This window comes from Pan paniscus, chromosome 14 (genome assembly GCF_029289425.2).
Source record: "Pan paniscus chromosome 14, NHGRI_mPanPan1-v2.0_pri, whole genome shotgun sequence".
NCBI classification, from domain to species: domain Eukaryota; kingdom Metazoa; phylum Chordata; class Mammalia; order Primates; family Hominidae; genus Pan; species Pan paniscus.
Genome location: NC_073263.2, coordinates 115,308,286 through 115,335,885, shown reverse-complemented (window position 1 = coordinate 115,335,885; position 27,600 = coordinate 115,308,286). Strand labels below are relative to the sequence as shown.

At 54.2% G+C, this 27,600-nt stretch overlaps 2 protein-coding genes across 9 annotated transcripts in view; one reads left to right on the top strand and one right to left on the bottom strand.

Moving 5' to 3' along the window:
- The window catches only part of LOC134728843 (uncharacterized), a 47,672-nt gene extending 46,684 nt beyond the window's left edge, over positions 1-988 (bottom strand). For 2 of the 5 annotated variants that reach the window (XR_010109701.1, XR_010109703.1), the window contains exon 1: positions 597-734. Coding sequence is in view for 1 of the 5 variants with exons in the window: in XM_063595992.1 (XP_063452062.1) it covers positions 597-988 (392 nt within the window). In the remaining 4 variants the exon portion in view is untranslated. Of the gene's footprint in view, positions 1-596 lie in introns of all 5 variants that reach the window. The other 3 variants (XR_010109702.1, XR_010109704.1, XM_063595992.1) reach the window with 3 other exon arrangements.
- GAS6 (growth arrest specific 6) overlaps positions 769-27,600 on the top strand; it is a 47,617-nt gene continuing 20,785 nt past the window's right edge. For 2 of the 4 annotated variants that reach the window (XM_055097069.2, XM_063595988.1), the window contains exons 1-4: positions 781-1,077; positions 1,169-1,335; positions 16,443-16,467; positions 17,909-17,971. In XM_055097069.2, coding sequence (XP_054953044.2) covers positions 987-1,077; positions 1,169-1,335; positions 16,443-16,467; positions 17,909-17,971 — 346 coding nt within the window. In that variant the 5' untranslated portion in view covers positions 781-986. Of the gene's footprint in view, positions 1,078-1,168; positions 1,336-16,442; positions 16,468-17,908; positions 17,972-27,600 lie in introns of all 4 variants that reach the window. The other 2 variants (XM_055097068.2, XM_063595989.1) reach the window with 2 other exon arrangements.

Below are 27,600 nucleotides of genomic sequence, written 5' to 3'. Positions count from 1 at the left end.
GAGAAACTGGATCTGGAGATCTAAGCGTTGAGCCTGCTGAGCAGAACGGCCATTCATTTGGGGTGGGGTGCTGACTCACTGCCCCTCTACATTGCATTTTGGGGTGTGGGGATTTCCAGAGCAGGATTCTCCAGAGAGGAGTATCCAAGCTCCCTCCTCCCGCAGCAGGGGGATGCTGGGCTAACTGCCTGGTTCGGTCCCCCGTGAGTGGTCTGCTGTGTTTTGGTTCTGTTTGTTTGTGTGTGTTTTGCCTATGACTTTGCGAAATATTCCAAGACAAGAGCCAGAAAGTCTTGGTCTCTGAAGACAAGCACAATGTTGCTTTCAGCTTAAATATCTACTGGGAAACCTCAAGATTTTTAATGTCATCATTATGAAAAACAGAGATTACAAAAGGAAACCGTCGCATTTCACTCGCTGGCCCCCAGTGGGATTGGATCTGACCTCAGTGTATCTTTTCTTTGGTAGGTTTTAAGTCTTGACAAAATGTGCCTAAGAATGAAGACTCCAAAAAGGATGCAGTAGATTCGGGGGGAGAGGGGGTTGGAAAGAGGCTTAAATCTTCACATGACACCTGGAATATGGTCAAAATGTACCTGCTCAAGTTGAACCAGGTATTGCGTCCTCCTTTTACCCCATCGCTAGTGAAGACAACCACCGCCTGGGGAGACGCTCCTTTTCCGAAACACTCGAGTCCCGCCGCGTCCCGGACGCTCCGCTTTCCCCGCGCCCGGATCCTCCCGGGAACCCGCGCCCCGCCCGCGCGCTGGTCCCGCCCCCGCCGCCTCCCCGCGCGCAGCCGCCCGAACACGCCCAGACCGAGCGCTTGAGGTGCCGCAGCCGCCGCCGCCGCCGCCGCCGCCGCCGCCGCCGCCGCGATGTGACCTTCAGGGCCGCCAGGACGGGATGACCGGAGCCTCCGCCCCGCGGCGCCCGCGGCTCGCCTCGGCCTCCCGGGCGCTCTGACCGCGCGTCCCCGGCCCGCCATGGCCCCTTCGCTCTCGCCCGGGCCCGCCGCCCTGCGCCGCGCGCCGCAGCTGCTGCTGCTGCTGCTGCTGGCCGCGGAGTGCGCGCTTGGTGAGTCCCGCGGGCCCGAGACCCCGTCCCCGGGCGGCGGGAGGAGGCTCCGGGCGCGGCTTGACGCGTCCCCCTCTCTCCCTCCGGGCAGCCGCGCTGTTGCCGGCGCGCGAGGCCACGCAGTTCCTGCGGCCCAGGCAGCGCCGCGCCTTTCAGGTCTTCGAGGAGGCCAAGCAGGGCCACCTGGAGAGGGAGTGCGTGGAGGAGCTGTGCAGCCGCGAGGAGGCGCGGGAGGTATTCGAGAACGACCCCGAGACGGTGAGCAGCCGGCGGGCGGGATGCGGGGGAACCCCTGGCGCCCGCGCGCCTCCAACCCCTCCCGAGAGGCAGCGCTGCTGCCGCCCCCCAGCTCCGCCCGGCGAGGCCTGGCCTCAGGGTCCCAGGAGCCCCGGCCCGCCCCGCGTCCCCCACGCCCATCCCCCGGCGACCCCAGGATCCCCGCGCAGGCCGGTGAGACGCTGCGGGGCTGTCCGGGAAACGCTCGCTGTCAGACGCCTCCCCGCGGGGAAGCCGGGAGTCCGTTTCCAAAGTGCGAGAGAAACACAATGGTTAAAACCCAAACCGCTTCCCCGCGGCCCTCCCTCTGCTGGGCTGGAGGTGAGGAACCCCCGGGCCGCGCCTCGTCCTCCTGAGAGGGGTGGAGAGCAGTCCCCTCCCGAAAGAGGAATTGAAAGGGCCGAGGGCGGGAACTGCTTGCGGCAGCAGGTCCAAAAATAAGATTCCAGGAATCGAGCGGGGCCGCATGCGGGAGGGGAGGGCGGCTCCGCGGCCCCTTTCTGCCAGGTGCTCTCCTAGAGGCAGCGGGTGCTTTCAGGAGCCCGACGGTGCTGGCCGCGGCACCTCGGTTAGGAATGTCCTTGGAGAAGGCGGAGCGCCCGGGGCCGCCTCCCGCAGGAGCCGCCGTGTGAGGACGGCCTGGCCACTCTATCCTGCGGGCTCGGGAGCGGGTGACTTTGGGAAGTCCGAGAAGGTGTGGATTCCCGTTGACGTCCCTCCCGCCCTGAAGTCAGGGTGATTTCATAGCGAAGTTTTCCGTTCTGCTGGAATGTTCCTTTTAAAGAATTCTCCTGGGGTGGAATAAATGTCACCCGAGATGAAAGAGTGGTTCTGGATGAACCATGGAGGCCTGTTTCCGCTTACATTTCTAGTGGTTGACTTGACCCCTCTTAGATCTGCCTTTCTGAAAGCTCTGAGGCTGTCAGATGGCCACTGTGCACTTGTGGACATAGCTCATCCCTGCAGAGATGACGCACCTGGGGCTGTTGCCCGGGGGCTGCCCACAGCCCCACAGGCCCGTGCCCTCCTTCAGCGCAGCCTAGCTTGGTCACTCTCCCCGGCCTCTCTGTTTTCCCGTTTCTTTAATGATGAATCCTGGCCCGTGCTGCTGGCTCAGGCAGGTGGGCCTGTGTGCCCTGGTCGCTCGGAGTCGCCGCCCAGCTGTGGGGTTGGTCGTGTGGCTGGTGCAGTGTCCTCCAACAGCGTCCTCACCCGGAACATTCTGCGTGCACAGGGACTGTGGCATGGGGCGTGCTGGTGATGGGAGTTGAGGGCAGCAGGGTCACCCCCACCCCACAGTACCCGCTCCGCGCAGCCCTGCAAGGCCCGGCCGCAGCCCCTCCTCGCTGTCCTCCAGGACCTGCAGGGCCCATGTCAATCAGACTGGACGCTGCCTGGACGTACTGTGCTGTTCTTCCCAAGTCAGTCCCCCACCTGGCTTTCCAATTTTAATTTAATAACTTTATTTACAAAGGTGTGAAATGAAGATAAGAAAATGAAAACAGCACTCAGGACCCCATCACTTTAATACAACTGCGGTTGCGTCACATGGTTTCTGTGCTGGCATGTTCATCTCCTCACCCTCCTGCATGTGGCTGAGTGGCTTTGGTGCCCGGGAGGCATCCCTCCCGTCCTCTCACAGCCTGGCCCCGGCAGCCTCTGTCGGCTTCTTTTCAGCGTCATCTCAGTTCCCAGCGTTCTGCCCTCCTTCCCAGCCCCCATGCCAAATGATAACAACCCGCTTTCCCTCTGGTTTTGGATCTGGCCATTAGCTTGCTGTCTGTTTCTGCTTCTGTTTCCGGTTCCTGCGTGGCAGGTGGATGCTGGGGACAGCCTGGTTGGGGCAGGGGCAGGGGCAGGGTCCAGAGGCTGGCTGGAGTCCCAGCCGGCTCCAGCACACCAGGCCCACCCCTCCCGGGACCCTAGTCTCCACTGCATCCTCTGCCACACTCTTGGGAGACCCCAGGCCCGAGGGGACCGTCCAAGCACAACTTCTTGCTAATGCATGAAAATCATCCATGAACTTCTCCCTGTCAAAGGCCAGGGGCTCTTTGTCTTTGAAATGTTGCTCACTTTACATTTTGTGCAGTGAGGCTGATTGAGGAAAAGGCCTGTGGCCTGAGCTCAAGAGGTGACCAGGACCTGGCCATGGTGACTGTCAGAGCATCCTTGGGTCCCTGGCCTCCCCAGGCCCAGGATCCTGATGTGTGGTCCTCCACGGGTGGTTGTAGGGAAGGTGGTCCCAGCCCCCTGCCATTTTAGGATGTGGGAAGTACCTGGCTGCCGTTAGTTAACACGCACCTACCCAGCCCTGGCTGTTTCCCCTGGGCAGGCTCCTACGAGGGAGGGAAGGGACAGCTGGAGCCAGCTCTCCAGTGTGCTCACCTTCATGTCCACCTGCTAAACTGCTAACCTGCCCGAAGTGTGTCCCACTGTCCCTCGCTGGGGCATCTTCCTGGTTGCGCCTTCTTCCCGGAAGCACCTGCTGTGCAGCCCTTCCAGCAGGCAGATACTAAGCCCAGCACCCCTCCCGGGCTTTGGCCCTCCCCACACACCTGTGGTTTAAAGCCCTGTTCTGCTGGAGGGGACACTCCTCCCACCTCCCCAGCCCGCTCTGCTGGAGCCGTGCCCCTCCCCCGACATTCCTCCAGGCTGGGCCACCCCCACATGCCTGCTTGCTCTCCACCGCCCGGACCTTCTCCTTATCTTGTTTTCCTTTTTATATTGTTATTCTCCCTCCCTGGCCTTGCCTCTCCCTGCTGGGTTCCTTGCCCGAGTTTCTAATTCAGAGAAGACTGGGTAACTCCCCACGGTGTCTCTGCTAAAGCTTCCCAGGCCCAGTGACTTTTTACTAAATCCTTGAAGGCCATCAGGTTCCAGGGCCTGCTAAGGTCTCCATAATCACCCCTTGATTCCAGAAATGATCCGAGACTAGAGACTTATCCCAGCCCAGCCCTACCGCCCAGGTCCTCCGGTGCCTGCCTGGGAGCCTGTTTGTGCACTTTGATCCCCGGCCTGCCTGCCGGAAAATCATCCAGGCTGTGGTTCCTGATCCCATCACCTGGCTTTATCTGAGATACAAAGCACAATATTCACCGAGGGCTGGTGGCCTTCCCTGAGGGTTGGCCTGGATTAGCAACCTGCACCTGTACCCGCACCTGCACGACATGTGGCCAGGCCTGTGCTCCGAGGCCAGGTTTCCCTTCCCCCATCTCTTTCTTTGTCTCCCTCTGTGTTTATCTCTCTGTCCCAGTCTCTCTCTTCTCCCCACTGCTGGTGGTGAGGAATTCTCCGCATGGGATGTTGGTGCATCCGTTTTCAAACTTGCGGGCTCATCCTGAACTGCATGTGCCCTCCAAGCACCTTTTCCCTGACCTTGTGGATTCTTTGGGAACAGCTGGGGAAGGGGTACCCTTTATGGAAATGAAAACCCCTCTGAGTCCCCACTTGGGGACAGCCACTTGGCTGGGACACAGGCCCAGATGTTGGGATGGCCTAAAGGGAGGTCCCTGTTGGAGGGGAGGGCTGTACAATGTGGGGGCGCCTGGTGGGGAAGGTGATGGCCAGGCTGAGACCTCCCCTGCCCTGCCTTGACAGAGGCTGCAGCACACTCCCACACACAGACACATGCACACACATTCACACATGGACACCCGCACAGATAGGTGCTGACTCATGGATACAGGTGTGCATGGACACACACACCCCTACCTGGACACATGCACACATGTACATACGTTCCCATAGACACAGATATACATGCACACACACAGGCACACACATACTAACAGACATGTACATACGTATGCACACATTCACATAGACATACGTACACACACACTGACAGACATGCACACACATACAGGCACACACATACTAACAGACATGTACACATACATGCACACATTCACATAGACATACCTACACACAGTCACACACTGTCCAGACATGCACATACAAGGCACACATACTAACAGACATGTACACATACATGCACACATTCATATAGACATACAGTCACACAGACATGTACACACATGCATGACAAGCACACACATACTAACAGACATGTACACATGCATGCACACATTCACAGACATACATAGTCACACAGACATGTACACACATGCATAATGACACACACATACATACTAACAGACATGTACACAGACATGCACACATTCACATAGACATACATACAGTCACACAGACATGTACACACATGCATAATGACATGCACACACATACTAACAGACATGTACACATACATGCACACATTCACATAGATGTACATAGTCACACACACAGACATGCATACATAGGCACACACAGACATGTACACATACATACAGTCACAAACACACAGACATGCATACCTAGGCACACACAGACATGTACACATACGTACACAGTCACACACAGACATGCACACACAAAGGCACATACTAGCAGACATGTACACATACATGCACACATTCACATAGATGTACATACAGTCACAGACATGCATACATAGGCACACACAGACATGCACACACAAAGGCACATACTAGCAGACATGTACACATATATGCACACATTCACATAGACATATGTAAACACACAGTCACACACACTGACAGACATGCACACACATACATGCACACATTCACATAGACATATGTACACAGTCACACACTGACAGACATGTACACACATGCATAATATGCACACATGTACACGCAGTCACATAAATAGACACATATACACACACAGGCACACATGGATGCCCAGCCACATGCATGCAGACACACACAGACACATGTGCACCCTCTCACACACTTTTCTCTTTCTACAACTTTGGGGTCAGAAGACCACTGACAGCTGCATCAGGATCACTAAAAAGTGACACAAGGTCCTGGGGCTCTGTGGCCCCAGCTTCCTCAGACCCCCAGGGTCTCTCCACTCCCAGAGCCCCCTGCCTGAGGGGCCGGAGCCCTGTGGCCAAGGCCTTTCCTCCTGGGCCCATCCTGAGGCCTGCAGGTGGACCCCGGCCCGGCCTCCTTTGAGGGCTGTCTTCCGTGCTGGCTCCGCAGCCCTCTCCTGTGCCCACACCTGTGCAGATGCTTGTTTTCACCCGGGCGTCTGCAGGCACTTGGTGCCAGGCTCCTCCGGGGCTTTCTCAGAGGCAGCCGAGTGCCAGGCCCTGCACACGACACCCTCACCCGAGCCGGAGAGCTTCACATCTGTGGAAAACTCTAATTAAAGACGTTTTGAGAAACGCTGAACGTCTCCCTTTGTTATTTAGGAACAAAACACCCTTTTAGGAAGCAAGTGCTTATGGCTTCTTTCTTGAGATTCTGAGTAAAGGGGCGTTAAGCTTGCTAGCTGGGGCATGCTGAGCACTTCCCAGGTTATGGCTTTACCCCAGAGCGATTGACAGGCATCCAGGTTTCCTCATGCTTCATTTTCCCCTGTTTTCTAAGGTTAAAACTGAGAGCTGTTTCTCCAATGCAAAGCTGCTTGTTTAAGGGTTTCGTATTTGATGTTGGAAATGCTCTGGACTCTTCCATGGTTTTTATATTCCAGTGATTTCACTGCAAACCTGGTGTGTACGCCGTGTAAATTTTGACCCTGACCAAGTGAAAGGTTCATTTTAAAAGTTTTAAAATAAATTTTAAAGGGGAGCTGGAAGTGGAATAAGTTAAGAACAGTATCAGTTTTGCCTTTCACTCTGACAGAGGCACTCTCTGCTCTGACTGACGGGTGTTGATTAAAAGTATAATATTCAAAAGAAATAGTAAAGTGCATTGGGCCTTGTTAATGTTCTACTAATTTTCTGGGGCTCCATTTTCAAATTATAGGTGAAATTTTTTTCCTTCCAGTGTTAGTGCCTATGATAAGAAAATACATTTTCTCCACATCTGTCCACAAACCTGCTAGACCCAGTTTTGTGACGACCTCCCCTTTGAACTTGGGGCTCCATGGAAAACACACAGCTTGACCCAGCCAGCCCTCAGAGAGCCTGGGCCGGTCACTGCAGTGGCCGTATTCTCAGCATACAAAGGCCAAACGTTCGGCCAGGCTGGGACTGGCTCCCATCCAGGACCAACTGTCCACAGTACAGTAAGGCCACTCTCTGAGTCAACATTGTTTCTTTTCTGAATTGCTAAGTTGACCGTCCCTGCAGAAGCAGAGAGGGCTGCAGTGTGGCATTCCTGCCCACTCCAAATGAGGGCAGCCCGGACGCGGGAGCTCTCAGGGAGGCGCAGTGGGCTTTGGGTGTGTCTGGACTGTCTCCACCACACCTGGAAGATACTGTTCACTTCCTTTTTACACTTGTGGGAAATACATGACAGTGTTTACGGGCAGGCCAGCTTACCGTTTATTTCAACCCTGACAATTGAATAGCAGCAGCAGATGATGAAACTGTTCACTTCCCGATCACTCCCGTTCTCAGATCCATCGCTTAGCTCGTCCGTCGCTCAGCTCGTCTGTTAGTCTGAAAGATGAGTCGTGCACGGGTCCTCCTGAGAGTGCTGTTCTCGGGGTCTCCATGTGTGAAGTTGTTACATCCTCACGACAACTGTGTAACCGCTGTCACTGAGCCATTTTACAGATGTGGAAACTGAGGCCCTGAGAGGCTGTGGAGGGCTACAGTGTGTCCTGGGCATTTGAGCCCCACACTCTGTCATTAACTCCTGTGCTCGCTGGGACTGGGGGAGAGCAGGACGCGGCAGCACCCCCGGCCCCACTGTGTGCTCCTCTGTGTGCAGGCGACTGTGAGCATACTGGCACCCATGTGAGGGCTGAGTGGTGCTGGTGTGTGCGCATAAAGCACAGGGCGGCTGCGGGGAGCTGGGTGTGTGTCAGTGGCTCGGAGCATTAGTCTCATGAACATGGTCTGCCAGGTGCGTCATGCTGGGCTACAGAGCCCATGGCTCCACCATAAATGGTGGTTTTGTGTTTGAACTTGAGTGTTGCTGCTCAGTGAGGCCAGAGGAAGGCACCAACCTGCAGGCCTGGCCGGTCCTCACAACACGGAAGGCAACCAGTCCGCTAGAGAGACATGTGTCCCGGCCACTGGAGGAGTCCAAGTGACCTTTAAGTCTCACCAGTCCTCAGAGCAACCCAGGTGAATTTGGGGCCTGAGCTTGGTCGTCTGGCCGAAGACCAGCTCAACTTGGATAAAGCCGGAGGAGAAGCCTGTCCCTCAGGCAGCTGCCGGGGCATCTGTGATTTCTGCTTGCGTGCACTCTTGGCGACTGTTGGTGGTGGTCGCAGTCAGGGCATCTGGTTGCCTTTACTGTCCTTACACCAGCTGGGCAGAGCTCGGGCTGGGAGCCCAGTGGGAGAGGCCGGGGCGTGACTCCCGGCGCAGAAGCGGCAGTGGCACACCGGCGTCCCGAGCACAGCTGTCCCTGCCAGGCCCCTGGGGGTTGGATCTTTGGGTCGAGTCATGCTCGATGGTGCAGCCATCCTTTCAAGGGAACTGAGCTGTCCAGCGTCCCATGGAGCAGCTCCCCATGGATCCGGAGAGGCCGTAAATAAACCTCCCCATTTGTAAGCCGGGAACACACACAAACTTTGCAATCGTGTTTGTCCTGGGATCATAGCACGTGGTGACTGGCAAGACCCAGGCGTCCTCTCATGCTGTGCTGCTGTGAACAGAGGCCGGTAGCTTATTGAGGGACCAGTCCCAGTTCGCTTTCTGTGGGGAAGACTCTGATGGAAGCCCAGGCCCCAGACTCCAAGGTTAGCACATCTTCTTGGAGGGACTGACACCTCCAAAGGTGAACTTGGGTCCAAGGCACGTGTGTGCGACCTGAGGCGTGGGTGCCGTGTGCAGGAGACGCCCTCGCCGGAGGTGGGGACCGAGTCCACATGGCTCTAACTGCAGAATCACTGGCCCTGTGCCCACGACTATTTTATTTTGCTGTTTTATATGATCACAAAGTACACTGTCTTGTTTTTCCCAAAGCATTTGCAGTGAGACATCCCACTTCCTCTCCACGGCAGCTGTTGCGGGCACGAGGCTGCTCCCAGGACAGCGATGCCACCGGGGCCGGGGTGGGCACGGAGGAACCCTCTTCCTTCCTCCTCCCCGCCCTCTGCTCCCCCGCAGACTGGCCTGTCTTTAGTCAGCACTTTCCCAGGCTCCCTTCTGCCCACCACGTGCAAACAGTGGCGTGTCCTGGGCCTCTCTCCTTGTAGTGTTTCTTGTGGCCAGCATCCCTCCCATCCGACAGCTGTGTGGCTTCCTGACTGGCTTCTCTCAGGGCCCGCAAGGATGCTGCCAAATGGCCAGAGACAGTCACTGCTCTGCACTTCAAAGCAGGCAGCCCTCGGCGGGGCTTGCCCTGAAAGACAGCGGGCCTTCCTCGATGAGAGCCTGTGCTGGCCCAGGGCCTGGGGGGCCTGCAGCTGTTCCTTCCCTGCGTCCACGCTCACATGCTGAATGTTGTGCACCACGGGACACCCTGCTGGGGGCTGTCGGGAGCACGCTCTGTGTTTGGGGCAGAGACGGGCAGAGTGAGTCTCAGCATGACTGCCGTGCAGGGTTGAGTCTTAGCATGACTTCCGTGCGGGGCGAGTCTCGGCGTCACTGCCGTGTGGGGCGAGTCTCGGTGTTACCGCCGTGCAGCTGCTGGAAGCCACTCGAGCTCCTCTGTCTCGTTTGCCATGAAGCCCATGAGAGACACTGATGTGTGTCTCGGGGCTTCTGTGAGAAGAGCTTGGTTACCCACCGGGTCAGGCACCACGTCGGTGCTGTGAGGCATGGAGGGTGCTCACAGCTGTGCAGTCAGCTACAGAGGCCGTTCCCAGCATCCACATCTGACCGGGCAGTCACACCCAGGATGAGCTCCCAGGAAGAGGGCTCCCAGCAAGGGAGGGCACACCTGGGCGTGAGCTTGGAGGAGGGCAGGGGCACCTGTCACCGCTGACCCTGGGTGCAGATGGGCATGCCGGGTGTACTGACTGTGCTTTCCTGGGGCCTGTCTCCCTCCAGGTCAGCCTGGGGTCCTCTGGGCTGGGGGCCATGCACTGCCTCCTGTGGGCAGTGGGATCAGCACTTCCACTTTGCTCAGGGCTAGAGCAGGCTGCTGCGGGTGTGAAGACTTAGGAAACGAATTCGGAAGGAAGGAAAGGATTTTGCACTTCCCAAGCTAGAAGAACATGAATAGAGCCGGGCTGCCAGGCCAAGGGTCTGTAAGACAGCGGCTCTTCAGAGTCTCTGCAAATGCTGAGAAAGGAAGGCTCCCCAAGGGCAGTTCCTGTGGGCGTTACCCTGAGTTTTCTCATAGAAGTCAAGTTCTTGGAAGACAGCGCTATGGTCAAAGGGTTAGTGAATTCTTGTGACCATTTCCCACGGAAAATATCAGAGAAAGTTATGGTGTTGATAAAGAGTCCCTGCGCTCGGCAGTCTCCACCCACTTGTCAAGTAAGATAAAGATTTTTGGAAACAAAATTTATGGCTGTTATTTGCTAAAGAGAGTAAGACATTCTTAGCACGCTCTGAAAAATAACCACTATTTGCTGTGTGAATGCAGATGAAACTCACACAAAAAGATTTATGCAGGACTGACATCGGGTGTTTGTAGAAGGTTCTCCATGTTCACTGACCTCTGATCCTCACTGCAGCTCTGCGGGGACCGTGGCCCAAGGATGAGTGAGCGTCAGGTCGGGCCGTGCCCTTAATCCCCTGGCCGCCCCTCACCACCAGGCAGAGACCTTGCTGGGACCCAAGGAGTTAAAGTGTATTCAGAGATGAAGGTGTTTAGGAAATGTTCTGGAACCTTCCAAACTGACTTTAGGCTGCGTGAGGTGCTTCCAGTTCAGTGCACTTTGGGCCCAAAAGTGTTTCTTGTCTTGTTAATGTGCTGTGTTGTATGCCATCACCGCATGGAGGTTTTGGCCATTTTTAAAAAGTGAATGGGCCCCTCCCAGGGTCTAGTTGGATTGAGAGACCACTGGAAACCCTCACCAAGCTGCAGGCAGGTAGGCAGGGGCCCCAGAGCAGGCCTGGGGAAGAGTCTCCCCCGCCCCTTGGAGGGTCTCTTCACATGCTGGGTGCTGCCTGATTCCTGCGGTGGCGTGGGGAGGTCACCCCACCTTGTTCCGAACCACAGCTCTGGGTGAGGAAGCCTGTCAACAGGTCAAAGGTCATTTGGGGGTTGGGGCGTGAGAACCGCAGTGCCCTGCTGGTAGGGTTGCCGCATGGGTGGCCAGGCTACAGCCTGGTCCCCGAGGCCGACCCATCCTGGGAACCCTGTGTGCAGCTCCCTGCCATGCTTGACCTTTGCCCTGTGGGTGGCTTTGAGCAGCGGAGACCTGGGTCTGGTGGTGGGCAGGGCAGGGGCGGAGGTGGGCTTGGGTCTTTGTGACACTGCACCAATTCCCATGGATTCTGCCGGCACCCACTGCCCTCCTGAGCAGAGCAAAGGCAGCAGAGGCGGATGCCAGGGTCCGGAGGTGGCATCTACTCATCAGACACTTTCTGTAGTTTTATAACAAATTTGGGGCCTCATGTTAGACCCCAGCCAGACCAGGCTCCTGTCCTGGGGCTCAGCTCCCTCCAAGCTGCTTCAGGTTCAGTTTCCTCCATGCTTACGAAACCGAAGGGCAATGGGCACAGTCAGGGAGGCGTCAGAGGAGGCACCGACTCTGCTGTTCACACCGGGACCTTCTGCAGACGGGGCTCCCAGCCTCGACCAGCCCTGGAACCCCCAGCACAGGGACGTCCAATCTTTTGGCTTCCGTGGGCCACACTGGAAGAAGAACTGTCTTGGGCCACACATAAAATTAACACTAACAGTAGCTGATGAGCTAAAAAGAAGGTCTGTGCCTAAAGCTCATGTTTTAAGAAAGTTTACGAATTTATGTTGGGCTGCATTCATGGCCATCCTGGGCCACTCACAGTTGCGCCAGAGCCTCAGGAGCGCGGGCCGAGCACCTGCCCTGCTTCACCCAGGGACGGGGCCCTGCACTGACCAGGAGGCTGCTGCCCTCCAAGTCGTCCCTGCCAGGAACAGCAAAGCACACAAACCTCCGAGAGACCTAATGGCTGCATCCTCCGTGCAGTGGGCACCACACTTGTCACCTAGAAGAGTGGGTTTGGCAGATGTCAGTTAATAACAAGGATGTAAGTTTTAAAATCACGTGGGGGTTTGTAAACCTGAGGAATTACAGCACAAACACTTACATATTATTAAAAGAAACAGACTGGGAGCATTGATTTTGACTTTTCTTCCAAGTACTTATCTATGATTTAAGTGAAACTGAGCATTCAGTGCTCTGTGGGAGTGAAAACTGCAGGACCTTGCACTTGCCCACTGATTCATTCATTCACCCATCCACCCACTCATTCATTCAACTATCCATGCACTCGCTCATCCACCCATCCACTCATTCCTTCATTTATTCATCTCCATCCAGTCACCCATTCACCCACTCATTCATTCACTCATCTATCCACTCACCCACCCATTCACTCATCCATTCACCCACCCACTCACCCACCTATTCATTCATTCATTTATTCATCTATCTACTCATTCACCCACTCATTCATTCATCTGTCCATCCATTCACCTATCCACCCACTCATCCATTCATGTACTCACTCATCTACCCACTCACTCATTCTTTCATTCATTCATCCATTCACTCACCCATCCACCCACTCATTCACTCATCTGGCCACTCATCCACCCACTCACTCACTCATACACTCACTCATCCATCTATTCACTCATTGTTTTATTCATTCATCCATCCATCCACTCACCCATCTATCTACGCATTTATTCATTCACCCACTCAGTCATCCATCCATCCTCATTCATTTATCCATCCATCTCCATTCATTTACTCATCCATCCACTCATTCATTCTTTCGTCCACCCACTCATCCATCCACTCATTCATTTGTTCATTCATCCATCTCTATCCACTCATCCATTCATTCCCATTCACTCATTCATCCACTGATTCATTCATTCATTCATCTGTTTATTCACCCATCCACTCACTTATCCATCCATGCATCTGTCTGCTCACTCATCCATCCTACTCACTAATCTATCCACCGATTCACTCATCCATCCATTCATTCATTCATCTGTGCATTTATCCATACATGCATCTATCCATCCATCTATCCATCTATCAATCCATCTGTTCCGTCATTCATCCATTCACTCATCCATCCATCCACCCACTCATTCATGCATCCATCTGCCCATCCACTCATTTATTCACCCATCCATTCTTTCACGCACTCATCCACTGTTAATCTGTCATCCATCCATGTGTTTGGTGACGGCTCCTGAGGCCTCTGGGGGACAGTCAGCACCAGGCTCGGTGCTGGGCAGGTAGATGTAGTCTTTTTCCTCTTGAAGCTTCAGCTAACAATGCAGTGGCTTGGGGTTTGCTCACTTATTTTTATCTGTAGCTGTTCAAATAAAACAGAAGCAGATCCCTGGGGAAAGGATTTCCAGGGGCCAAATGGTGCCATTTCCAGCCTGGGAATCCCAGCTTCTTCCCCCTGTTGCCCTCACCTAACCCCAGCACACCAACCCATTACCACAGGTCTTGCTCTTCCTAGGTTGAGAAGAAAGAGAATCAGCGTGTACGTAAGGAGCTCCTGGTTCTAAATCTCGGCCTCCTGAGTGGTGGCCTCTGCTCCATGGGGACTCCTGGGGGTGCTGCTCTGGAGAGTTGGCTAATGCAGGGCTTCAGGCCAAGGTTTATGGACCTGAACAAGCTGTAGTGCAGACAGGGGTGGGAGGGTTTTGAGAACAAAGTGCTCTGTGTTTGGTTCTGCAGGTCAGGGAGCTTATCTGGGTGCCTTTACTCAAAGCCATTTCTGGGTCTTACATCTTTGGCTAGAATGTTCTCAGGACAACGTGAAATGTCTTTATCTCAGGAGTGTATACCAGAATGTTCTCAGGACAACGTGAAATGTCTTTCTTTCTTTGGAGTGTATACCAGAATGTTCTCAGGAAAATGTGAAATGTCTCTTTTTCTTTCTCTCAGGAGTGTATAGCATTTTTAGGTTTATTCGTCTTAGCTTTTCTCTTGCTCATGGTTTAACCATCTTTCCCCTAGTTCGCTGGTGGAATTAGCATATGCTTTCTGCCTCCATTACTGTCTCAAATAATCAAACATGCAAATTAGGATACAGTACCCAGGGTTATAACCCTGTGGTTTCAGAAACCCCATTCCCATAGGTGTGGTGAACTGAGAGGAGATTGGCATAGTTTTTCCATGAATAATGCCTTTTTGCAACAATAAAACTTGGTATTAATACAGATTACACATTAAGTAGTATGACTAGTCTTGATTTTGAAAAATAGAACACACTTGCTGTAAAGCTGTGGTAATGCAAGCATTTGTGTATAGTTAGGCCGTTTGCTCACTAGTTCTTAGTTGTTTTCAATCCCTGGCTTCTAAACCTGAAAGGACACCTTTTGCATCCCTCGCAAGTCTTTTATTTCAGAGCCAGAGCCTCCTGCTTTGAGACAAAGCCCCATCACTTTCCTTCTCCTTCCAAGCCTAGAAACCTGGTGCCACCTCTTGTTGCTCCAGGCTCCACCAGTGCTCACTTGGTATGGCTGTTCTTGCCTTTTCTTGGAGTTTGCCAACCCATGACTAAAATTGGAAGTGAGAGAAATGAGGGCAGGCATGAGGGTGTGTGTTCCAGGTCTGCAGCCCTCCTGACCTTCAGGGTGGCCGCCCTCCCAACAGACACATGAGCTGAACACCAGCTCACCCTGACCCTTCCTTTCTCTTAAGGGAGTAAGAGTTTAAGAGCATCCCATCTTTCCTAGAACACAACTTTGTGAAAACACATCCAAGCAGGCCTCAGGAGGGTGTTGGCAAGGCTGGGGCGGGGCCTCTAGGCTCTTCCCACAAAAGGTGTGGCGAGGCCAGCAAGTGTGGGAAAGAGGTGGGAAGGAGGCAGAAAGGCTGTGCAGAGCCAGCCCATGAAGCCAGAGGCACATTGCAGATGGCGCTGGGTACCTACCGCCTCTGTCTGCTACTCTGCAAAATGCTACCAGCACCTGCTAATCCTGACCTTCATGCCCCCAGGTGAATCCCACAACCATCCTGAAGCCAGGTTTCCTCATTCCTGATAATGGGATTAAAAAGACCTTCCTGGGTGTTATTTGTGAGGATTTCATAAAATAGTGTAAAAATGCTGACTCATACCCAGCATGGAGAGGCCGCTGGGACTATTCTGCCATGACTGTGGTCTCTTGGTTTAGAGCATTTAGGGCCAAACTGCTGGCATGGTTGACCCTAAGCTGGAGATTGGAGGCTGCTTTAACCAGGCTGTGGCCCTAGAATCTGTGGGCCATGGCAAAAGGATCCTGAAGAAGTTTCCGGCCAGCCTCTGCTGGCCAAGTGACAGGCAGGTGGTTCCAGGACTCGACAGCTCACTTGTGTCGAATGTGGACCTCGTCAGTGCGCTTTCATGGATAAGAAGACCCTTCATTACAGCCTCCATCCTCACCCAGTACCAATTTTGTTTCACCAATACTATAAGTGTAAATCAATGCCCGTGTGCCAAAGAAAGGTCTTTGGGGTTTTGAGAGACCTTTGTGTCAACAGGGAACTAAGGTCTTTGGGTTTTAGAGACCCTTATGTCAACAGGGAACTAAGGTCTTTGGGTTTTAGAGACCCTTATGTCAACAGGGAACTAAGGTCTTTGGGTTTTAGAGACCCTTATGTCAACAGGGAACTAAGGTCTTTGGGTTTTAGAGACCCTTATGTCAACAGGGAACTAAGGTCTTTGGGTTTTAGAGACCCTTATGTCAACAGGGAACTAAGAGTGGGGTTTTACTTGGAAGCATTCTTGTCCTCCTGGGCAGGCCTCTCCCCTGGACACACCGGGTAGCACTTCCTACGCAGCTGGAAATGGCCCTGCCTTTGCTTGTTGGTCTCACAGCAGTCGTGCCCCAGTCACTTCCCCTCAGTTCCCTGGGTGGGGCGGCCCTCCGGCTGCCCCGAGAGCAGCCTCTGATTAACCAGCTGATGCTTATGTTGTTCAGAGACCCTCGTAGTGTGCCGGTCAATGCTTGCCTTTTCTTTTTCTTTTTCCACAGGATTATTTTTACCCAAGATACTTAGGTAAGTCTCAATTACTTCTCTACTCTGGTTGTCGTAGAGGCATAGTTGGGGGTGCGTGTTTCATGTTGGAGGAATCTCCTCACCACGTAACTCTTGGAAGGAAGATTCTTAATCACATGGTGCACGTGGAACTGTCCGGAACATGCAGGTCAGAAACACAAGTTTCTCTGTTTGTTTTATACCACAGCTTTATTCCGTGTTAGTGGAACCTCAGGTGAATGCTGTTATCTGCAAACCCCTTCTCCGAGTTGATGCCAGGCTCAGCTCCTTGTCAGGACGTGTAATTGATTTTGTCCTCCGGTTTTCTGATCTCAGCAGTAATCACTTCTGAAGTCATTGAGGACCCCAAAGGGGTCCATGTTCATGTGGGCTGTATTGACTGATATTTACCGTATTCTTAATTAAAACCGAAAACACTGAATAGTGTTTCTGTTTAATTTGAAGAACGGGAATGCACAGACGTTATCTCAGCCATCAGAGCAGCTGGTGCATGTGGGGCGGCCTCTGGAGACCCCCACTGTACACTTGGGAAGGGAGGACAGCAAGAAAGTGAAAGCCAGAGACCCCGGGTCAGCCCGTTTAACTGACACCATCTTAGAGCTCTTTGAGAGCATTTCACTTAGAAGGAGAGAAATGTATTCCAGGGTCTTCCTTTTTAATGTTGCAAAGTGCATTTTAGTAAATGTCCTCTTAAAGGGTCCTTCCCTGGGTCCATATCTGGAACAAACACAGTGGGTCTGGCACTGGCCCAGAAAGCCCGGGCACCAGCGAGGACTGAGTTCTGAAGCAGGGGGTGGCCAGCTGTCCACAGCACACCCACAGGAGGCCTTCCGCTGTTCATCCATGCCTTTCTGCGCCTGGATAAGCAACAGTAACCCCCTGAAGGGCCAGGTCGAGAGGCCCTGCACCGTTCTGCACAGTCTCACGTTTCGGGTCATCCCTGGACGTGCATGTGCCAGGCCTCGCTTCCCCCCGCCGCCCTAGCGGGATGTCTGCTGTCAAGCTGTGTCCAGCCAGCCAGAGAGCATGGAGGGGCTTTCTCCAAAGCAGAGTGGCTTTCCAGTTAAGCACAGCGTTTCCCAACGGGGGTCAACTGGAAAATGAAGTTTAGCTTTTCAAGTACCGTCAGGAACTTACTGAGCATTCCCGGTGATTCTCCCTTACGGCAGGAGGAACCCCCTCGAAACGGCGGGCGGTGCTTTACGCACTTAACGACTGTGGGTGCACAACTCCGCTGAGTTGGTGGAGGCGGTTTCCTGTTTGTCGGGGTTGGGGCTAACATGTTTTTTATTAACACAAGCTAAGCGGCATTGTTTCTGGAGGATGATAGCACCCCAGGTAAGCAGAGTAACTGCCTCTCCAGAGCGTCTCAGAAGCGGAGGCTCTGCAGTCCATCCGGTCTCGTAAGGATGACTGACATCCGTTCCCTTTCTTCCTGCAGACTGCATCAACAAGTATGGGTCTCCGTACACCAAAAACTCAGGCTTCGCCACCTGCGTGCAAAGTAAGTCGGGCTGCTTTGCGCCTTCCTGGGAGCACTGTGGGTTTGGGCAGCTTTAGGCTTGGCTGTGGTCCCTTGCTGAGGCCTGCTCCCTTTTCGCCAAACTTTCTTTTTTAAACAAGTAAATTTTGACGTCTTTAGCAATAGGCAATAAATGCACATGGAACAAAATGTAAATGTTTCACAGGGTGTGATGTGAAAGCCCATCCCCGCCTCTGAGTCGTCCAGTCAGACACCACCGTAGTTATAGTTCCAAGAATCTTGTGCTTAGACATGTAAACATGTGTGAGCGGCCTTCCGCTCTTCACACGCGTGGCGGCTTAGCACACGTGGTCTGTCCCGTGCCTCTGCAACTCTGTCTGCACAGGAGACCCTCTCTTAGCGTGTCTCACCTTCACGCTGGCATTTCCAGCCGGTGCATCATGTGAGCTTAGCCCATGCATGTTGGCTGATGTCCACGTTATTTCCAATTTCCGTCATTATAAACAAAACTGGCGTGACATCCTTATGCACCTGTTGCCTCACACACGTCTGAGTGTCTGCGGGATGCGTTCCCAAGGATGGAATCGCAGAGGCAGTCCTCATGTTTCCTTTGGATACAGATACTGCCAAATTATCCCAGAGCCAGCCTTAGCCTCCGCCCCTGCAGGGGTGAATGAACTGTTTTTTTAAACTTTTGATCTCTTCCAATGTAACAGGCGAGAAATGACATCAGTCATTTCAGGTTTTTTTTTTTTTTAACTAATGAGTAAAGCTGTGCTTCATAGGTTTAAAAACTGTGTATTTCTTTTCCTATAAACTGTTGTTTATATTTTTTGCCTGTTTTTCTCAATTTGTAGGAGTTTGCACATTAGCCATTGGTAGTAAAGTTATCAAAAATTTTTTCAGCTTGCCACAAGTCTTTTTTATTATTTTAAAATTATCATGCAATAAGATTGATTGTTTTGGGTGTCCTGTATGAATTTTAACATACCTGCAGCACAACCCCCACAGCTCCCCTCACACTGGGTCTGTGGTCTGCTGGCGTCACGTGTGTCTAGTTTTAGATGAAAGTCCAGCTTGGTGAGTCCCTGTGGGCGCTGAGAGCGGAGGCGTGGCGGGACGGAGTCATCCTGGGAGAGGCAGGAGTCTCTTCCCAGGCATGGCTTTGGAGCTGGATCCCAGTCAGCAGGAGTCAGAGGTGGCTCAGTCCCGCTCCCCAAGCCCCACGCACTGTCCGTGGGCGTCTCTGGCCTCCCGGACTTGTATCACAGACCCCAGCCCAAGAGACACAGGCAGAGGAAATGCTCAGTGTAAACATGGGAATGGGAGGGTGGCCCTGCCCTGTGGCCCGGCCTGCCCTGACCTGCAACCATGCACAGTAGCCAGGTGCCACGTAGGGCCCAATGTCTGCATTTGGGGCAGAGGCTCCTGCGTGCTCAGAGGAGACAAGCAGATCCTGCCACGCGTGTTTTATCTTAGTGATTGCTAAACCAATCTCTTCTTTTAAATTCTATATTCACACTTGTTATACTCTCTTAGTTCCTGGGCTTTAGGCTTCTCCCCAAGATTACAAAACAGTTACCTGCTGTTAGGTGTTTTCATCTGTGACCCGCCTGTAATTTCTTTTGACGTGATGGATGAGGTGGGGATCTAGACTGCAGGCTCAGTTCCTGCCCCAACACCACACATTTGAGTCTGTCTCACCCCAGTGCCTCCCCTGCTGTCCCAACACCACACATTTGAGTCTGTCTCACCCCAGTGCCTCACCTGCTGCCGTCCTCATATGCTGGGTATTTGGGAGATTTTCTGCCGGGTTTCCACAGGCCATGGCCACAGCTTTAGACTCGGCCTCATGCACGCGGGTGGGTCTCCTATGCCCTCCTCAGTCTTTTTTCTGGTTGTCTTGCTTATTTTTTAATAAAACTAAACCTTAAAAATATTCTTAAAAACCTAAAAAAGCCCTTTAGATATTTTTAACTGGGCTTGCCATTCATATATCGGAGACTGTGTCTGAACAGCGTTGCGCTTTCCTAACCCCGGCACCGTCCTGTCCGTCCCTTGGAGCACTTTTCTTCCTGTGCGTCCCGTGCTTGCTTTGCTCAGTTCACTTCTGGCTATTTGCAGCAAAGAAGGCCGTCCTTTTCAAGGCATCGCCTCGCTTCCTTGCGTGGATGAAGAGGAGTGATTGCTACATGTTCCTTTCTGTTCCCGCCGCCCAATAGAGTTATCTTGTTTTGGTTTATTATTTCCTTTGTGGCATCAGCGTCCCCAAGTGCAGCCAGCTGGGGAGAGGAGGGCAAGGTCAAGATCCTTGAGTTTGTTCCCTGTGTGATAGGAAGAGAATCTCTTGCTGTGGCTGGTGCCAGAGGCAACACATGCAGTTTCTAACGGGTCCACCTGCCCCAGGCCAGAAGCTCCGGCCACTCTCCCTGAGCCAGCCCTCAGAGGCTGCCCTGCCTGTGGCCTGGGGCTCTCAGCTTCTCCTCCAGAGCACATGGCTGGGGCCTCTGATGTTCGCGTGCCTCAAAAGATGCCTGGCAGTGAAGAAGGTGCTTTGGTGGCCTGGCCACAGCAGGCAGCCTTGCACTCCCTTGGGAAGGCGCCTCCCGGAGGACGCGGCTGGGGCAGCCTCACACTCTGTTCCTGTTCATCGGTTCCCTCGTGAAAATTTCTGACTGGGTGCTCACGGTGCTGTCCTGGCTTCAGTTCACTGGTTATCGGTCATTGTGAAATTAAAGCCATAGCCCCATAAAGTCCAAATTCAGCCCCAGACAAGCAGGCCCCCAGCGGGCCTTGCATGGGAGCCTGCGGCCCTCAGGCTGTCCCAGGACCCAGGCGGCACAGTGGACGGAGGGAGGAGGCCTGGGAAGAGTGTAGGCTGCGTTCCCAGGTGCCCCTGAAGAGCCTCTGCTTCCATTTCTTTCCTTTCCCACGGACACACCCAGCTTCTCCACTGCGAACGCGTCCGTCCTGCCCTAGCGGCCACTTGGTGCTTGGATTTCTCAGCTCCTTTGACCCATGGGTTTCCCCAGGAAGGTCAGGTCCCCACAGGCGGTGGCCCAGGCAGCGGTCACTGAGCCCCGGCTACCGGCATCCCACCCCCGCCATGGGGAGTGTCCCCTCGCCCTTCCCTCGGGCAGACAGGGCTCTGGTCCTCGCTCGTCACCACCCAGGGAAAGGCCCTGGCCGCCCACACCGGCTTCAGATTCCAGCCACAGCCACAGCCGCTCCCTCCTGTCCTTCAACGCAGTCATGGGCCAAGCTGAGATAAACCCTTCACTTCCTGAACTCTCCGCAGGCGCTGGCGCCCAGGGCATGACCAGCCAGGCCACCGATACCCTAGGCCCAGCTTGCGGGATGGGGGTCAGGGAGGTGGGCGGGGATCAGGGAGGTGGGCGGGGTCAGGGAAGTGGGTGCCCTCGGGGGTCTGCAGAGGTTTCTGTCTCCATCGCTTTCCCTGTTGTGTAGAGGAAATTCCACAGATATTTGCTGGGCACCGGCTGACTGTCCACCCCTCAGGTGTGGTTCCGTCCTTGCATCCTAGAGGTATCAATACATTCCCAACAGGGAAATAAACAAATGAGTTGGGGGAGGCCCCGGGGCAGGCGGCATGAGACTGGGGACCGCTTAAGAGCTGGGCACCTGGCAGGAGCAGGCACTGTCCCTCAGCCTCAGGGACAGAGGTCTTTCTGAAAGGCATTCCAGGCAAAGTCAAGACCGGGTTCCCAGCCCTTTGCATCACATGGGCAGGTGTCCACTTCTGAAATGGCTTTAATCTCTAACCAAACATCATAGCGGCAGCGCACAGCATCCCCCAGACATCCCTCCACGGTGGGGGCCTCTGAGGAGGTCAGGTTCTGGTGCCGGAGGGTTGGGCCCTGCACAGGCTGCCTGCCCTGCACGTGTCTGACTCCCTCCTGCCCCCAGAGCCTCTTCATCTGTGGCCAGGGTGGAGAAGCGGATACGCCCCTCATTTCTCTAGTCCAGGCCAGACCTCCCCGTTCCAGGCCCTGCTATGACCACGTCAACGTCTCCAGACGCCCCACGGACACAGCACCCAGGTACGGCCGGGCGACAGCAGTGTCAGGGATGGGGCCCCGGCCGGCTCCTGGCGGCTGTGCTGATGCAGAATCCCTGGTCCTGGTCCTCGTTTCCTCGTAACTCCGAAGGCCAGCCCCAGCCCCTGTGTGCTTCAGAGTGGAAAGCGTTTATAGCGACCTGCTGAAAATAGCATCTTAGAAACACTTCCAGACGCAAGCTCCGTCCACACCCACAAGTGTTCTGTTGTCAGTCATTTGTGCAAAACAAGCAAACTGGAGGTGTAGGGAGGAAACTGTGGGGTGTACTGAGGAAACTGAGGCTTATAGAGGAAACTGTGAGGCAGACGGAGGAAACTGAGGCATATGGAGGAAACTGAAGCATACAGAGGAAATTGAGGCGTATGGAGGAAGCTGGGGCATACGGAGGAAACTGAGGCATATGGAGGAAACTGAGGTGTATGGAGGAAACTGAGGTGTATGGAGGAAGCTGGGGCGTATGGAGGAAACTGTGAGGCATACGGAGGAAACTGGGGTGTATGGAGGAAACTGTGAGGCATATGGAGGAAACTGAGGTGTATGGAGGAAACTGAGGCATATGGAGGAAGCTGGGGCGTATGGAGGAAACTGTGAGGCGTACAGAGGAAACTGAGGTGTACAGAGGAAACTGGGGCATACGGAGGAAACTGTGAGGCGTATGAAGGAAACAGGCGTATGGAGGAAACTGTGGGGCGTATGGAGGAAACTGAGGCATATGGAGGAAACTGGGGCGTATGGAGGAAACTGAGGCATATGGAGGAAACGGGCGTATGGAGGAAACTGGGGCGTATGGAGGAAACTGTGAGGCGTATGGAGGAAACTATGGGGCGTATGGAGGAAATTGAGGTGTATGGAGGAAACTGGGGCATAAGGAGGAAATTGAGCTGTATGGAGGAAACTGTGGGGCGTATGGAGGAAACTTTGGGGCATATGGAGGAAACTGGGGCGTATGGAGGAAATTGAGGCGTATGGAGGAAACTGAGGCGTATGGAGGAAATTGAGGCATATGGAGTAAACTGTGGGGCGTATGGAGGAAACTGGGGCGTACGGAGGAAATTGAGGCGTATGGAGGAAACTGTGGGGCGTATGGAGGAAACTGGGGGGTGTGGAGGAAATTGAGGCGTATGGAGGAAACTGGGGCTTACGGAGGAAATTGAGGCATATGGAGGAAACTGTGGGGCGTGTGGAGGAAACTGGGGCGTATGGAGGAAATTGAGGTGTACGGAGGAAACTGTGGGGCGTACGGAGGAAACTGTGGGGCGTATGGAGGAAACTGTGGGGCGTATGGAGGAAATTGAGGCGTATGGAGGAAACTGGGGCGTATGGAGGAAACTGGGGCGTACAAAGGAAATTGAGGCGTATGGAGGAAACAGACGTATGGAGAAAATTGAGGCGTATGGAGGAAACTGGAGCGTATGGAGGAAACTGGGGCGTATGGAGGAAACTGTGGGGCGTACGGAGGAAACTGTGGGGCGTATGGAGGAAACTGTGGGGCGTATGGAGGAAATTGAGGCGTATGGAGGAAACTGGGGCGTATGGAGGAAACTGGGGCGTATGGAGGAAACTGTGGGGCGTATGGAGGAAACTGTGGGGCGTATGGAGGAAATTGAGGCGTATGGAGGAAACTGGGGCATATGGAGGAAACTGGGGGGCGTACAAAGGAAATTGAGGCGTATGGAGGAAACTGTGGGGCGTATGGAGGAAATTGAGGCGTATGGAGGAAACTGTGGGGCATATGGAGGAAACTGTGGGGCGTATGGAGGAAACTGGGGCGTACGGAGGAAATTGAGGCGTATAGAGGAAACTGTGAGACGTATGGAGGAAATTGAGGCGTATGGAGGAAACGGGCGTATGGAGGAAATTGAGGCGTATGGAGGAAACTGGGGCATATGGAGGAAACTGTGGGGCGTATGGAGGAAACTGTGGGGCATATGGAGGAAATTGAGGCGTGTGGAGGAAACTGTGGGGCGTATGGAGGAAATTGAGGCGTATGGAGGAAACTGGGGCGTACGGAGGAAATTGAGGCGTATGGAGGAAACTGAGACGTATGGAGGAAATTGAGGTGTATGGAGGAAACTGTGGGGCGTATGGAGGAAACTGTGGGGCGTATGGAGGAAACTGGGGCATATGAAGGAAACTGTGGGGCATACGGAGGAAATTGAGGTGTATGGAGGAAACTGTGGGGCATATGGAGGAAACTGTGGGGCGTACAGAGGAAATTGAGGCGTATGGAGGAAATTGAGGCATATGGAGGAAACCGTGGGGCGTATGGAGGAAACTGTGGGGCGTATGGAGGAAATTGAGGTGTATGGAGGAAATTGAGGTGTATGGAGGAGATTGAGGCATACGGAGGAAACTGGGGCGTACAGAGGAAATTGAGGCGTACGGAGGAAACTGGGGTGTATGGAGGAAACTGGGGCATACGGAGGAAACTGAGGCATGTGGAGGAAACTGTGGGGCGTATGGAGGAAACTGTGGGGCGTATTGAGGAAATTGAGGCATATAGAGGAAACTGGGGCATATAGAGGAAACTGTGGGGCGTATGGAGGAAACGGGCGTACAGAGGAAACTGGGGCGTATGGAGGAAACTGGGCGTATGGAGGAAACTGTGGGGTGTATGTAGGAAACTGGGGCGTATGGAGGAAACTGTGGGGCGTATGGAGGAAACTGTGGGGCGTATGGAGGAAACTGTGGGGCGTATGGAGGAAACTGTGGGCGTATGGAGGAAACTGGGGCGTATGGAGGCAACTGTGGGGCGTATGGAGGAAACTGGGCATATGGGGGAAACTGGGGCGTATGGAGGAAACTGTGGGGCATACGGAGGAAACTGTGGCATACGGAGGAAATTGAGGCGTATGGAGGAAACTGGCGCATGCAGAGGAAACTGAGGCGTATGGAGGAAACGGGCGTTTGGAGGAAACTGAGGCATTTGGAGGAAACTAGGGCATATGGAGGAAACTGTGGGGCATACGGAGGAAACTGGGGCATACGGAGGAAATTGAGGCGTATGGAGGAAACTGTGGGGCATATGGAGGAAATTGAGGCATATGGAGGAAACTGTGGGGCATATGGAGGAAACTGTGGGGCGTACGGAGGAAATTGAGGCGTATGGAGGAAACTGTGGGGCATATGGAGGAAACTGTGGGGCATACGGAGGAAATTGAGGGGTATGGAGGAAACTGTGGGGCATATGGAGGAAACTGGGGCGTATGGAGGAAACTGGGGCATATGGAGGAAACTGTGGGGCATACGGAGGAAATTGAGGCGTATGGAGGAAACTGGGGCATATGGAGGAAACTGTGGGGCGTATGGAGGAAACTGGGGCGTATGGAGGAAACTGGGGCGTATGGAGGAAACTGGGGCGTATGGAGGAAACTGTGGGGCATACGGAGGAAATTGAGGCGTATGGAGGAAACTGGGGCGTATGGAGGAAACTGTGGGGCGTATGGAGGAAACTGTGGGGCGCATGGAGGAAACTGGGGCATATGGAGGAAACTGGGGCATATGGAGGAAACTGAGGCGTATGGAGGAAACGGGCGTATGTAGGAAACTGGGGCGTACGGAGGAAATTGAAGCATATGGAGGAAACTGTGGGGCGTATGGAGGAAACTGGGGCGTACGGAGGAAATTGAAGCATATGGAGGAAACTGTGGGGCGTATGGAGGAAACTGAGGTGTATGGAGGAAACTGAGGTGTAAGGAGGAAACTGGGGCGTTGGGAGGAAACTGGGGCGTATGGAGGAAACTGAGGTGTATGGAGGAAACTGTGGGGCGTATGGAGGAAACTGAGGTGTATGGAGGAAACTGTGGGGCGTATGGAAGAAACGGACATATGGAGGAAACTGAGGTGTAAGGAGGAAACTGTGGGGCGTTGGGAGGAAACTGTGGGGCGTATGGAGGAAATTGAGGCGTAGGGAGGAAACTGGGGCATGCGGAGGAAACTGAGGCGTATGGAGGAAACTGTGGGGCCTTTGGAGGAAATTGAGGTGTATGGAGGAAACTGTGGGGCATACGGAGGAAATTGAGGGGTATGGAGGAAACTGTGGGGCATATGGAGGAAACTGTGGGGCATATGGAGGAAACTGGGGCGTATGGAGGAAACTGGGGCGTATGGAGGAAACTGGGGCGTATGGAGGAAACTGGGGCGTATGGAGGAAACTGGGGCGTATGGAGGAAACTGTGGGGCATACGGAGGAAATTGAGGCGTATGGAGGAAACTGTGGGGCATATGGAGGAAACTGTGGGGCGTATGGAGGAAACTGGGGCGTATGGAGGAAACTGGGGTGTATGGAGGAAACTGGGGTGTATGGAGGAAATTGAGGCGTATGGAGGAAACTGGGGCGTATGGAGGAAACTGGGGCGTATGGAGGAAACTGGGGCGTATGGAGGAAACTGTGGGGCGCATGGAGGAAACTGGGGCATATGGAAGAAACTGGGGCATACGGAGGAATCTGAGGCATATGGAGGAAACTGGGGTGTATGGAGGAAACTGTGGGGCGTACGGAGGAAATTGAAGCATATGGAGGAAATTGAGGAGTGTGGAGGAAACTGTGGGGCGTATGGAGGAAACTGAGGTGTATGGAGGAAACTGTGGGCCATTGGGAGGAAACTGTGGGGCGTTGGGAGGAAACTGTGGGGCGTATGGAGGAAACTGGGGCATGCGGAGGAAACTGAGGTGTATGGAGGAAACTGTGGGGCATTGGGAGGAAACTGTGGGGCATGCGGAGGAAACTGGGGCATACGGAGGAAACTCGGGTGTACGGAGCAAACTGTGAGGCATACGGAGGAAACGCTGTGAGGCATACGGCGAAGCGTCGCAGAAAGAAGCCAGCGTGGTTGGGCAGCTTCCCCAAGAAGCCTGGGACTCGTAGCCAGGGCCTCTGGTGAGCTCGGTGCCTGGACCCGCCTAGGAGGACAGGGGCTGTGTCTGTGCCGGCCACAGGCAGTGACTGTATGCCCTGGATGAGCTGGAGGAACTCAGCTTTGTGAACCACAGACCCGCCCGCCGCTCACCCTGGCACCGGGCACCCCTGACCCCGGCCAGGTGGGGAGGGAAGCGGCTCCTGCACTGACAGCCGAGCCCAGACCCTCTGGTGGAAACGCCACATTCTACAGACCTGGTGGGAAACGTCACCTTGGGAGCCTCAGGAACGGAAGCGACACACTGGCAGTGAGAGCCCATGCACTGAAGACTCGACGTGCCCCCACCAGGGCTGACCCCTTAGGACGACGCTGGCCCAGTGCCCTAGGGCCCTGCTGGCCCGGCCTGCACTTTTCCCAGGGACTGGTCCTTATTGAACTTGTGTGGAATCAATGGACAGGAGCCCTCTCTCAGCCAGCAGGGGGGCCCTACCCAGGGTTCCCCACGGAGCCCTGTGTGGCTAAGCTGAGCGTGGCTGAGTCCTCATGTGGGGCTGAGCTGAGTGTGGACCGCGCCCCTGAGCACTGCCATGCCCAGCCCCGAGCTGCTTCTGCTCAGCCAGCAGCCATGAAAGGATTCTTTGAGCTCCGGGTGTAATTGTCGTTATTTCTGCCAACTTCCCGGGGCTCAGGCTTGCGTAACTGCACTGTCGGG